At 39.3% G+C, this 15,072-nt stretch overlaps 1 protein-coding gene across 2 annotated transcripts in view; it reads right to left on the bottom strand.

Annotated features, from left to right (window-relative positions):
* The window catches only part of PDE3A (phosphodiesterase 3A), a 314,743-nt gene extending 303,311 nt beyond the window's left edge, over nucleotides 1–11,432 (bottom strand). For both annotated transcript variants that reach the window (XM_036889380.2, XM_036889381.2), the window contains exon 1: nucleotides 10,504–11,432. In XM_036889380.2, coding sequence (XP_036745275.2) covers nucleotides 10,504–11,424 — 921 coding nt within the window. In that variant the 5' untranslated portion in view covers nucleotides 11,425–11,432. The remainder of the gene's footprint in view (nucleotides 1–10,503) is intronic.
* Nucleotides 11,433–15,072: the final 3,640 nt, after the last annotated feature.

Here is a 15,072-nt window from a genome sequence, read left to right as displayed (position 1 = left end):
TTCAGTGACAGGATATGACACTATCTCTATTACCTATTAAAAATATAGCAACAAAATATTCTTAATGGTTTTTAAACTTTCTATTTTAACAAGTTCTATTAAAAATTAGATGGACCAAAAAAAAAAATTGACTGGATATACTAAGACTTGTTATTTCAACAAATCTTCACAAACTGTTGGTGTTTCAGTTGAACTGGACTTTGAAATATGCTACGAAACTTCTAGATCATTCAGTACCATGGGACCAGCACTACAGTTGGGTGACATTTTAAATAAGCTAATTTCACAGTCATCTCTGGAAGCAATTGGCTCAAAATATATTTTGTAATGGATCACAAGTAGAAGATAAAGTAGAGATAGTACTTACTTTACAATAGGCATTTCAGGAAATTCAACTATTCAATAAAAACCTCTAACAAGAATACAGACCAACAGAGTATAAGAAGGTGGTTGTTGAAGACCACCTGCCAACACTGTAGAAAGTCAAAGCTTATTCTTAATTAATGTATAAGTTGGACAAGGAAAAGGCTTGAAATTTTTTCTTAAAAATACACTCTAACTTAGAGAGCTTTCTAAAATTTATACTACAATGATCTTGGTGGTAGCTTTTGTTATTTTCAGTTGGGAGGGAGTTAAAAATAATTATCTAGGACTCATGCTGGACATGGGATTTCCTACCAGTCAAGGGAACAGGCAAACTCAGCCCCTTATCAGACACATGCAAGAGAATATTTTTTAAATACAAATACATTAAAAATGTAAGTTCATAGACTAGTTAATATCAATTTCTTTTCTTCTCTCTATAGAAGTTTACTTAAACTTATATAATCACTAGCTCAATCTCAGGAGATTGGCAAGATAAATACTTCAGATTAAAGCCATTTCTTTTCTTCCCATCCATTTATCCTGCCAGCCGGCGCTTGTGACGAGCAAAGCATGGGGCCAGAATTTTCTAAAGGAAATATTTATAGCTGAGACGAGGAGGCTAAAAAGTTTGATTCCTTTTATAATGAAAATTGTTATGATCTGAATCTGCCTTCTTTTTCCTTGAGCCTAGAAAGCAAATTTTCAAGGTAGCTTGGGCAACTCAACAGGTTCTCTCCTTTTCAAACGTTCTGCGAGACTTTTCCTGAATCAGGACCCCAAAACACTAACTCTCAAACAAGGGGATGTTTCTAACTACAAGGACAAACCCTGCCTTCCTAAGGGGACATGTTAACTTTACCCTCTGAAACACTTAGTTTAAAAATAGGAACTATATCCTTTATCGGTGTTCATGCTAGTTCTAAAAACTCCTAAGGATGCTGACTCCACAAAGATTGCCACAAAATAAACATTTCCCCCCAGATAATATTTCTATGACTTCAAAATTCCATTAGGTTTATTAAGTGGATTATGCCTGGAAAGGGGGAAACACTTGCCACAGACATAGCATAAATATTCAGCTATTTAAACTTATTTCAGAAGAAGGAAAATTTTTTATTGAAATCCTATTAAATCAAAACCACAAGTGTCTTGCATAAAATTATTTCAGTATTCTGACAAGGTACTGTCGGGTGTGGAGGATAGAAAGACATTCCTTAAATTTTTAAACACTGTGGGAAAAGAATCTACTAGGTTTAAAAAACTGGAATTTAATGCATTTCCTTGCGATTATATATATACCCACATACATATTGTTGGAAAAGAAGACTGGTAAAACACAGTAAGACCAATCTCTGCACTAATTTAAAGCACTTTCAAAATTAACTGGGACAAATAACTAATTACATGCAAAAACAAACTCTTTCAGGTAATAGTTATGATGACTATGGCCTTTTATTCTTCAGCTAGATACTTCAATAAATCTACATTGAGCCAGCTTCCCCAGGAGTGATCCTGAGTCCATTTTATTTCATTTTAGCCAAACAGGCTTCTTTGTATAGCATGATTCTACTGCCTTTTGCTTTTTTTAGATTATTTCCTAAGTTATACATGAAAATCTATGTATCTCATTATTTCTTACGTGAAATGCAAAAATAAGTAACATGTCTGCTGTGTAAAAAGGAAATTTATAAATCAAAAATCCATGTAGACCTTACACATGGATATTAAACATTATACACAAAATAAAAGCATACTTAAAACATTCTATATGTCTATGTATAAAAGGAACATGCTGTATATAAAAAGTAATCTCATTAATTCTCAGTGTAGCATTGAGAAACTATGCCTACAGTTAATGAATTCATAGTGTTTAGGGAGAGGACATGGAGAGAAGGAGACAATTAAAAGCTCTGCTTTTTCATCTGGACGTTTCTCTGAGTTCACCCTGCAGTCTGAAATTATACGGAACTTCAAAAGCCACCTAATCTCAATTCCTAGTTTAGAAATGCCCCACTTATAAAAATCTCCAATCTTCTCTATACATAAAATGGAACCATTTTCATTTTGTATATCCATGAAAGTAGTGTTTGTGTAAGCAAGAGTGAGAAGTCATCAGCCCTTTACAGGCACTGTTATAATTTTCATCCATTAAAACTGCTAGCAGGTTAGTCACTTTAGTTTCCTAAGTTACAAGATAACGACTTGAACTATAAACATAAGCACTTTCATTGCTAAAGAGATATTAGATAACCCAATTACAGACTAATCACAGGGAACATGACTGATCACATGTTCATACTGTATACATAGGCAATCTGTGTTGCCAAATCAAACTCTGAAAATCAAATTCATCATTAACTAGAAATCTTGACACTGTCTTACAATCAAGTTAACATAAAGATTCCCTATTATGAACTCTGTTATTAACTCCCCCTCCAATTAAAATGATCACATCTTAAAATATGTGTGACGATAGGAAATGGGGAAAAGGGGAAAAGATTTACCAACTATTAGAGTAGATCGTGGTACAAAAATGAGCTATCAAGATTACATATGAATTTGAACAATTGTATATTAAGTCCTATCATTAAATCTACATAGATTTGCCATTATAACTGAAGAGGTGACATTAATATTCAAGTATTTCATCTCTTTTAAAAATGTACAGCTGTGTTGTCCTATTAGGTAGCCATCAGTCACATATGCCTATGGAGTACTTGAAATGTGGCTACACCAAACTGAGATGTGCTGTAAATGTAAAAAAAAAAAAAAAATACACACACACATGCACCAGATATTTAGACTTAGTGCAAAAACAGAATGTAAAATATCTTGATTTTCATACTGATTTTATGTTGCATATAATGGATTAAACATTATCATGGGTTTTACCAGTTCCTTCCTACTTTTTTATGTGACTACTAGAAAATTTAAAAATAAATATGTGGTCATGTTATATTTCTACTGGACAGCATTCACCTATGGTGTTTACAGGACTGTTTTCACCAAAGCCACTGGGTGACACTGTTTCTCCACTAAATTGATAAAACCAGAGCACTTTCCTGGCAGAGGAAAAACTCACAGACACAGGCATGCACACACAAACACACACCAACAGAAATAATGTGCTTCTCATTACTATTCATATTTTGGAATTACATTTAAGTAATTCTAGTACCATTTTAGCAGGACTGGCGATACTTAAAATCTTCAATAACCATCTAGATTCCTCAATAATAAATGGTGACTAACTAAATCAAGTGGGCATAAGTTGTGACTTTTCCCAAATAGTTTTCCACCTTTTAAATGGTAATGTTCTTCGTGATCTCCCCTAATATTACTAACTTACTAAATTATCCTATTTACTTACATTTTAATGGATTCCTAAGGAAGCTATGCAAAATAATTTTGGTGAACAAAACAACCAGCTGTTTTGACTAACAAAGAAATGCTTTACTGACGCACAGATTACTTTTTGCCTTGAATTTTGAAATCCTGAACATTTTTAAGTCAATTCATTGGAAAACCAAAATGAAAAAAATCAGTATTTAAGCCACCATATTGCATAGTCGTTTTTGATGAGATAAAGACTCCACAAAGGTAGACTTTGCAGGGCAACTGATATTCATTTATGGAACACAGTCCTGAATAATACATTCCAGAGACTGCCCCCTTCTACTTGATGACAAAAAATTCATTGTAATGGTTCAAAGGAGTTTCGTGTTATCTGTACATTCAATGGGTTTTACTCAGTCTTCTAATTCTGAGTGAGAATTAAGAGTTGGCTCCATGTGTAAAATCACAAATGATACCTAGGCTTAAAATTACCAGCTTGACTCTGTTCCCCTAGCAATATATTCAAGTCCAAGAGAGAACTGGATAAAAGCCAACATTCTGCTTCAGGCTAGCTACATACATTTAGTTGACTCTCCCAGTTTCCTTCTTTCTAAAGTCAGACTAATTCTAGTCTCCTGACTACAGCCTGCACAGAATTAAACATTTTAAGATCTCATTACAACAAGGTACTTATGGCCATAAACTACCTCAAGATAAGAAAACAATCATTGTACTATATAGAAGTATAATGTGTCTTAAAGTCTGTAATATTTTTACCTCTATTTCAGAAGTCCTATAAATGTATACAAAATTATTTTCCATTTCAAAGAAAAAGTTTTCCCTGTCTTCAAAATGTAAGCTGCTCAAAATCTAAAACATTTACGGTTAACCATTGCATTCTGAGACCTTGTGAAGATCTATGAAATTATAGACTTTTCCCCCAAGAAATAGAACAGATGAAGTTTTACATAAAATTTCAGAGAAGAGATGAATGGCTCTAGATCTAGATTTAAAGTCTGCTCTAAGCTATTATATGCATTCCTTCAACTGTTATCTCAGAGGTCATTTAGATATTTTACTGCGATTTCCCCTTTTCTTATGTGGGTGGGCTCTACACTCTGGAGAGACAGGTGCTACATCCTATTTCTCTGGACAATCTGTATGATTTTTAGCACAAGGCCCAATGCACAAAAGAAATGTATTGATATGACATTTATAGGTTCAGACCAAAATCCTTCATCGATTACATTAGCTAAGGGTAGCATCTTCCTTTTAAATAGTATACATTTATGGTGAGCACACATGGCCTACCAATTTTTTTAACAATTGTTATCCAATAGCTCTTTCTCTGAATTACAGCTTAAACACACTTTTAGGAATTTTTTCACCCAACATAATTAAACCTGTGTATTTTATATTGACAACAGTGCAAACAGACACTCTCAGTTCAAAGTTAAGATAATTCGGTAGGGTAGCCTGATAAGGAAAAGACAACACTCCTTTTAAAAACTGAAATAAAGGTAAAAATATTACAGGCTTTAAGACACATTATACTACTATATAGAATGATTGTTTTCACTATACTCATAGTGATATAGATAGGTTTACTGAAAGGATTTAAATTCCTACTTAAAGAAATAATGTTCAGTTGACCATTATCAGAGTACATCTTCAGGTAACAAGAATATGGAGATTAAACCTTCTGAGGTTCATTCTGAACTATTTGACAGAGCTTCATTGAAAACATGAATGCAGAAAGTAAACATAAATCGAGAATTTTTTAGAAGAAAAATTATAAATATCACACACAGAGGAAAAGAAAAAGGAGGAAAACTCCATGGAATAGGAGACACATCTCCAACCAAGTAAACAATTTACAACCACCATGTGGGGTTATGCATAATTACACAAAGCTAAAGGAATTTGCCCAGGGCGAAGGCAGCATGTCAAACTCTCTTAGGCTATCACACTGATTACCTTCATACATCCATGAGATTACATCTCACAGTACTGTTTTCTGAAAAAACGCAATGCCCACTCTAAACCCAAAATAAACATCTCTTTTAATAGATTAAATAACCCAAGTTTTCAATGAAGTCTGCATAGACTCGATTGGGCTGTTACTGGAACAAACCATAACTGAAAATCTTATAAAATATAGCAGTATTTCTAATTTTGGGGGTTCATAAACACCCTACTTCAATGTAATAAATAAGAACTTATTTAAAATAGAAGTGAAATTCAATTTGGTAAAGCCTTTATTAACTAGGGTATTGAAGAGGTTATCCTGAGAGCTGTATTTCCTAAGAGAATACAACAACTTCACACAAATGTCACTACAGATATAATGAATGTTTTTTCATGCCAGTGTCGCTCACCCTTGCCTGCCTGCACCCCCTCCCCAGGCTTTTCAAAATGTATTTCATACACAGACTCACTGTTCTGGTTGTTTATTTAATTAACATGACAGCCCAGCATACACAGCATTTCTTTCAGTTCTACAGTTTTAACTTTTTACACTTTAGACTCAATACAGAAAGAGTAAAATTACTGTTTGACTCCTTCCAACCTCTGTAAATTTATATAGATTCACTGACTATTTCTGTCCTTAAAACAGTTTTGCAGTATGCTTTAAATATTTGCAGTCACAAAATAAAATCACAATTTTGTCCCCTCACACAGAAAAACTCTTCTCCTTCACCTTTCCTGAGGGATAAGAAAATCTTGTTTTTCCTTTTTGTGTTTTCAGAAGTTACATTAATTAATTTTAATTCTGTCATCAGATCATAAATAATCATTATTGTTCTTTATAGTACCATAAACTAAATTATATCACTGAAATGTGATGGAAGCTACAATTTAACTTAAAACTCCTGATTGCTCCTAAATTTATTCAATTGGAGAAATATGTTAAAATGAAATGTATTTAGGAATTAAAAGGATAAAATATTCTTCATTTTCAGAAGAAATACTTGTTTATTATATATCTGCACTATAAACACAAGTAAGTTATACTTTTTACCAGAGACGTAACAAGGCCTACCATATGCCTACCATTGAAAACCATACTTACTGCTCCTATTTCTATCTTGTTGTTTTTGTATGATTTTTTTGCTTGAAAATACCTTTCTTACATCAGGGATGGAAAACTTGATTCTGCTTTTGATAGCCAACCACCAGACTCCTTTACATTCCTACAAAAATCTATTTTCGCTAAAAATATTTAATTAAGAGCTTTATGGGAAATATTCATGGGAAACAATTTTGGTTTTTAATTACACAAGATAAAGTATACAGCTGGATTGATATTCCTGACTGACACTGTATCCATCACAAAGAATTCTATCATTAAATGCTACAATACATTAATGGAGGGGAACAAATGCCTTGTGTTTATGTAAAACCACTTGCAAAAATATTAAATTCTTCTTAACCTTTAGCAGAAAAATGGCACTGGTTTGGAATCTTTCAGAAATGAGTATCTAAGGTGGTCACAGTAATTAAGTAATTAGAGAGGAATGACTAGCCAATTGTGTTCTTTGATGTGTGAAGAGAATAGACACTCCTTCAAATTCAATTTCCAAAAGGTAAAAAATCGCATAATTAAAATTTTATGTTGAAAAATGACATTTATTTATCGTACATAATATCTAATCATTCAAGAAAATCTAAGTACCTCTGTATACTCCAGTGTTTGGAGGGGACAGTGATCACTTGAGAGAAACATGCCTGCTCTCCGCTGTGAACATCCACTTAGAAAAGATACCTCAGTCTTGAGGATACCGGCCTGGTAGGATGCCTTAAAAGCCAGGCAGATGTTACAAACTTTGTAACATCATCTTTACTTAAGATAAAGATACCTTCACTTGCATTCACAGACATACCTAATGTGGGATTAATTCCATGACTGAAGACTAGACCCATTTCTCATTTTTGTACCTGATGTCATCTTTATCATCAGTACTATAAAACTCATCCTATATGTAATATCCATTCTATAGGCTTAATTATGGTTCAGGAAGGAAAGGAGGAAGGGAGGGAGGGAGACAGGAAAATATATCTGTCAGTTGGTTTGTCTTATCAGAATTTTATCGTCTGTTCTCCTTGACCTTTTAGAATTGAGTCATTGAAGAGACAGCTCATAACAAGTAGCCACTATCATTCATATGGCGAAGAACAGGCTGAAATTCTCTCACCTTTAAACCTCACAATGAGCAGAGTCCAAATAAATTCTCAAGAGGCCTCTGCCAGACTCTCTGTGTTTTATGTCCTTATGCCTCTACTTAAAATTCACTTGTTGCCTAAGTACTGCCTTGAGTTGAGAGTAGACATTTTTTCAGAAAAGAACTCCTAACCAGGTAGCAATCTGCGCAGCGTTTTATATATATATATATGTTTTATAACTATTTTGATTCTTGACTTCATAAAATATGCAGATGACAGTGGTACACTTTGCACCCTTAATCAGAAGTTTGTTTCCTTATGATAAAACAGATAAGCCATTTACTGTATAGCTCCTGAACTTTTCACATACTTAGGCTAACGTATGAGATATTGCCCTATCTCATAAGATACTATTTCCAGGTTAGTTCCCACCCCTCCCACTCCCCAACAATTAGGCTCACAATAATTTTAATGGGTCATATATAAAATGTAGTCTTAAGGAACACCTACACACTCACCCATGCCCTCATTAAAACATCAAGGGAGCTAAATTTCTGCTAAATGTAACCTTGTTTTTCCATCAACAGTAAGAGAGAAACTTTGTCACTTTATTCTTCATAAACACAGCCTTTAAGAAAATAGTAATCAAAGAAAATGACTGAAATAGATTATAAATATGCATTTCAATAGCAATAACAGCAAACATTTAAAACTGCAATGCTACGTTCTTAGAAGTTCACAGGTTATTCAAATTCTCCATTTATCAATTCAAACCAGAGAAAACCAATAAAAATCTGTTAGTTAATTAACACTGCTGGTTAATTCACCTAAATACCTTCAAATCTTGAATCTACTCTTAACTCCTTAACTTTTAAATGTTAATATTTCAGAAATTTAATTTCAGAAGTTAAATGATATTAATTTGGAGTCAAGTTATTTATGATTAAATCACAGATTTCCCTTAGAAATTATGGTTCAGTTGTGCAAGGATCATATCAGATTTCCCTATAAAGTATATTCTAACCATATTTAAACTAGCAGTAATAGTTTTTAAAAATTCTTTCCTGTATCTTTGAAAAGAAATTTATGTTTTCCCTTAATTGTTTTACCCTTAAATCGATAGCTTACTTTATTCTGGTTTTTACCAAATTTCTGCCAAAATTAAGTATCAGTCAATGTACTGTTTTTAACTTCACTCTTAGGGTAAGCTTAAACTAAGAAATGTTTACTCTATCTAAACAAAAAGCTAAATAAGTACATTTGTTTTAAAATAAACAGAGAGACTATGATGTTGTCATCCATTCTGCTAAATAATGTCAAACAACCACATTCTGTGTAATCAACTCCATTTCAGAAACAAACTAGCCACCCACACCATATGGTGACTGCTATTTCTTACAAATACCTAACTGATTATCTACAAAATATCCTAAGAAGAAAATGCTTACCCTATCTTGGGATATTCTCTCACTCCCTAAAGTTGTCCTAATAGTACCAGCAGCAGACATAAATGTAAATGGGTAAAGTGTAAATTTTCACTTGCTGTACATAACCAGCTCTCCACCACCCTCACTCCCAAGTGTCAAATCTGCTTGGCCTAAAGTGGCGAACTCTTAAGTATGCTTTTTCAAATACAATTTGAATTTAAAATTGGGATTTGTTCACTTAAGCCCTTATAGCAACTATATTTTACAGTCTTAAAACACCTAATGATAATGAGATTCACACCCCCAAGTTCACTAAACTTTTATCTAGGACAACTCCACTCATAATTCGATTCCTCCTCCTCCTCCGTTCTGAAAGATTTACACCACCAGCAATCTTAGAGATAGTCTCAATATTTCCTGTAGAACCTGTATAAGTTTTGGTAATTTCTAAATATCCACTTAAGTATGTGAAAGCTCAAGAGAAATATTTTTTAGTTAACACAAGCAGCGCAGATCACGATTATGACAAATTCTGAAGTTCAAACATATTGTCCAAACTGAAGTTTATGGTTATGATACAAAACATATTAACATGTAATAATGTATGTACCCAATTTGCATTTAAAAACAAACTGGTCACCACCAGATGCAGTCTCTTCAGGTAAAACCTCATGCAAAACCAGAAAATGTATCAATACCTCACCTTCAAGTATTCCCTGTTCTTACTCTAGAATCTTTTTACTGACTTCCATGATCATTTACCTGTCACTTTAGAAGAAATTTCATTAAAAGACATAGAAATAAATCTAGTAAAATCCACATGCTTAAGTATCAGCCATTGTTTAAAAAAATAATAAACTTAATCCGAAATTTTCTGCTTAAAGGAAAAAAAAGAAGGTAGTTAAAAGTGTATGGAAGCCCTACGCCAGGTGTAGCCGATCTAAAAACCTGGCCCAGCTGTGGAAGACCCTGCAAAATGCCATCTCGTTTTGTTACTTACTCGTGCTTCTGTTGTTCAGGTTATAAAATATCGTGTGAGAGGGTGAGAAAAACTCGGTAGTTTCCTACTAAGTTACACCATTGAAGTTACACCACTTTCTAGTCTATCTTTGCTTTAGTTCCCAGAGACCGAACTCCCTCCGCTTTGTGGCAGATCCCAAATGTTACAAGTTTTCCCGAGAGGCGAGAAGAGGAGCTCGTCAGCGCTTACCTGTTCCCTGGGTATGCAGGGCAGGGAGGTCCTCCGATGGGACTTGCTGCTGCAGCCGGACATCTCGGCGGACACCACGGAGCTGGACCGCCGCCTCCTCTTAAATACCGGGATGTCTTCCTTGGTCCCAGCAATCAGCTGGGACCCAAAATGCTCCCTCGGAGCCGCCCCCGCGGACTGCGGCAAGATTTGCTCCACGTACCTGGCCAGGAGGATCCCCAGCACGCCGGCCAAGTACGCCAGGTAAGGTCTCCAGGCGACCCTGAACCTCTCTAAGGAAATGAGGGACACGGTCCTGACCGCGCTAGTCAAGGCGATCATGAGGACGCCCAGCCTCAGCTTCAGCACCAGCCATGTCGCGGCGGCCAGGCAGCTGAGCACCACCCCCGCGGCCGGGAGCGAGAGTAAGTGATCCTCCCCGACGCCCAACCCAATCTGCACGAGCGCTTCCCCCCCGCAGCAGGCGGCCAGCAGCGCGACCGCCAGAGGCAGGCGCACCCCGGCGCGCAGGAGGTACAAGCCCATCCAGAAGAAGGCACACAGGAGACTGAAGAGCAACGCCGAGGGCTGCAGCCAGGGGCTGGGCGGCGCGCCGCCCCCGGGAGCACCTCCCCGAGGCCCCGGGAGAACGCCCCCTTCTGCTCCCGGGGCCGCTGCCGCCTCCGCCGCCGCCACCGCCTCCTCGCTCTGCTCCGGGTCACAGCCGGTCTCCCCACGGACCAGCCTCACCAGCAGCGCCAGCAGGAGAGGCAGGGAACCCGCGCACAGCGCCGGGGAAAGTTTCCGCGAGCGCCGGAGCGGCTGCAGCGCCAGGTCGCCCCGGCGGCGGCGGCGGCGGCGGCCCGCGGCCGCGGGGGCCGGACTCACGCCCCCGGCACCGGGCTGGTCCCCGACCCGGGCGGCCTCGCCGGGCGCTGCCATGCTGTGCCCTCCTCACCGCGCCCCCGAGGGCGCCCCGACGCCCCCGCGCCGGCACACGCCCCGACACCCGGCCCTGCCTCCCCCTGACCCACCCTCGCGATCCCTCCGGCTTCTCCGCAGGCCCACGAGCAGCGGAAAGTTTCGGCTTTCGAGTAACTCCTGGAGAAAATACCAGGCGCTCCAAAGGGACGCCTTGCACTGGAAAGCCAGCCCGGGCGGGGCGACCAGCCTTCCTCCTCTGCTCTCTCGGCAAAGCTGCGGACGATCCTCCGCTCCACCCCAGCCCCGACTTCTGTCCTGCGGGGTCTCTTCCTACTTGAGAATTTTAAAGCTTGCCCGGCGCGGGCGGCGCGCGGGGGCCGCGGACGCGGGAGCCGCCGGGGGCGCGCGGCGAGCCCGGGGCCATCCGGGCGCAGCTCGGCGCCGCGCTGGGGCGCGCCCGGCCCGCGGCCGCCGGAGGTGTCCCCGCTCCTCCTTCCTGCGGCTCTTCCTCTACCACGCTCTCCTTCTGGGCCGCCGCGCCCCGGCGCGGCCCCGGGGCGCGACCCGCCATGCCCTGGGGCAGAAAGCAAAGCCTCCCCTGCGGCCGTCGGACCGGTTCATGGCAAAGGGTGGAACATTCGGGAGGGGGCTGAGGAATAACCAGAAGTTGCCAAGTCCCGTCGGAGACACACACAGTCCGAGAACGAGCGGCGGCCGCAAGAGAAGGGCGGGAGGGAGGGCGAGCTGGAGAGGAAGGGAGGGTGAGAGGAAAGGGGGGTGTAAAGGGGGTATGAGCTTTGCTCTTTCTTCCCCCCCTCCCTCTTTTTGGTGCGAATTGGTGGTGATTTGCAGTTTTGCAGAAGGGAAATGAGTGGAGACGACTGCTGAAAACTATGCAAAAAGAAACAAACAAAAAAAAAAACAGGCGACTGGAGAGATCGGCAATTCCGCCTTCTCGCTTGCTTGCTTGCTTGCTTTCAGGCAACTCCCTAGGAAAAGCTCTCCCAGCCGAGCTCCCGCCCCTCCCCGGAGGAGGCGCTGCCCGCAGCTCCAGGCCCCTATCCCGGGAGCCGGCCGAGCTTCAGGGTAGCTGAGGCCGGTCCACCGCCCAGCTCGCCGCGGGCGCGGGGTGCGGGGTCTGCGCTGGCCCCAGGCGAGCTTCCCGGAACGCTGGGGGGAGAAAAAGGATTGTGCTTGGCTACTGGGCAGGCAATGGGAGCCAGCATACGTCCTACTGTCATTAAAAATGACAGCCACATCTACAGTCCGGGTGATTCAGAGATGCTCGGAAGTTCTCAAGTCAGCGACAAAAGCAAACCGGCTTCAGGTGACATTGTAACGTTTGAGCTTGCTGCTGCCTGAAGGTGTGTTTTCCACAAAGAACCCAGTTGGTCCAAACGATGGGAAATGTCAACAAGTTACCTGGAGCATAATATGCGCAATTATTAAACAGGGTGGTTATATTTTAAAACTTGTTACTTTTTAAAAAACCCCATGAGAGTACTTGTCAACATTTGTTGAGGGTGAATGGTAAATTACATTGAGATGAAGTGACCGTGACCTCAAGAAACTTTACAACCTTAGGAAGTCCTAATAGTCCATCAGACAGTAATATAAAGAAATCTCAAAGGGAGGCAAAGACAAAAAAGATTTTAGGCTGTCTATGATTATGAAATACTATGTCTAGTGTGAAGAGATCTCATGAGAAAAAAACAGGACCATAGTTACCCGTTATGGGGTGCACTGTTCATGTACTGTAGTAATGTCTTGAGAATCCACAGGGAAATTTTAAAGGTAACTTTTTGCACAATATGAAAAATAATGCAATATTTGTTCAATGGATTTTTTAAAATTCATCAATGTTGGGAGCCAGTTTCTTTTTACACTCAGAGCCAGAATATGAGAGCCCATTCTTGTTTGTTTTTAAAATGGCTACCATAGATGTCATTTACCCTCACTAATAATAATATTAATAATTTTGTCTCAATTATCTCGACATTCCAGGTAAAAGTGTGTTTATAGCATGGAGTCTTTGGATAATTGGTTCAGTATGCCACAGTATGTTGTGTATAGAGATGAAGCATATAAAGAAAAGCTCTAAGATAAAATTAATTCATGGGGCTTAGGTATAGGTGTCAGTCTTAAATTTACCTTCATGGAAACAGCCTCTCTAGTAAGAGGCAGGCATTAATAAAACATTATGACGTAAACGGATATGAGGACCTGTGATGGTACAGCTTCTCCCCATCAGGTGTCCAGAACTGAGCTACTGCATGGAGCACAAGTTGGGCAGCTAGTCAAAGGCAGTGGGCACCATCTGCTTAATAATTAAGGGAACAGGAACAGCAATGTCTTTGCCAAAGACAAATGAGCCCCCTATCATGCACACATACTTCTTTGAGTGTCCTTTTTAGAAATATGATTCATATGCCAGAGCCTACCTGGGACGCTTCAGAGTGAAAAACGTTGATTGGAAAATCATGCTAATATCCACTGGTGTCAAAAATAGCATATTAAAATGAAAAACTGTAAAAATCTGGGCATGTATCAAGGTTAGAAAGAAAGACATAATGAGGGGAGTTTTAGAATATTTCAATTTTCTCTGCCCCCTACCTCCGGCATTATCTGTTCTTTAGAAAAAATATAATCAATCATCGTAACTGAATTTGGAAGAGGAGGAATATAGACACTAAACAATTAAAACAGAAAAAAATAGCATTTGATAATGGCAGCAGCAAAACAGAAATACTACATCTGTAAAACAAAGACACCCTTGAGGTGTTCAATAGTATTACAGAGGCAATGTCCCGGTATCTGGGGTTCTCCTCATTCTCAACAAAAATCACAACCAGAAAGTTACTTGTCCCACCAAAAGGAAAGAAGGGTAGATTCCACCCCACCCCCCTCTTGAACAAAAACAACAAAATTCTCTTGTTAGAGAGACCCAGAAAGCCCCAGCACCATACTGACTGAAAGAAGTGACTAATGTCACGTAGAACATATTAAATTAAATGAGACCCAATACATAAAGTGAATGCTGAGTGATCACACAGAAATAAAAACTGCTCATTTGGTACAGGCAGTGATGAGTCCTAATTCAAAAAAGTGACAACACAGCCAAAGGATAAGGAAAATGTGGTACACACAGAAAAATGGAAAATGGAAAGAAAAATTCAGATTTGATTTGATAACGGCTCTCCACTCCGCCAAATCTAACAAACGTCTTTTCATTCATACTTTGGGAAGAGAATCTAGAGAGTCCCCCTATTGTATGTCATTTGCACTTCGCCAAGAATGGTTATGCTTAAGGGAATTCTGTTAAATTCAGAAAGTTTATACTCCACAGTATGGGTTCGCTCAGTCTCCATACCTACCTGATCTTTATTGGTGAATATCCAATGGGTATCTAAAATAGAATGCATCAAAACAAAATTCTTAACTTTGAAATCCCTCCCTGATCTTCCACCACCAATCCCCACACACCCAAACTATTTATCCTAAGTCCTCCCCGACCCCAGGAAGAAATATAACCACCTACAGAGTTGCTCAAGCCCCAAAAGAGGGTATTGCCCTAGATTCCTTCTTCTGTTTACCTTACTTTACTTCCAGTCTATTAGCAAGTACACTTGATTCTACCTCTAAAATATATCCTGAAACCATCTACTT

Source organism: Manis pentadactyla, chromosome 14, assembly GCF_030020395.1.
Source record: "Manis pentadactyla isolate mManPen7 chromosome 14, mManPen7.hap1, whole genome shotgun sequence".
Taxonomy (NCBI): domain Eukaryota; kingdom Metazoa; phylum Chordata; class Mammalia; order Pholidota; family Manidae; genus Manis; species Manis pentadactyla.
This window is presented reverse-complemented; position numbering and strand designations above follow the sequence as displayed.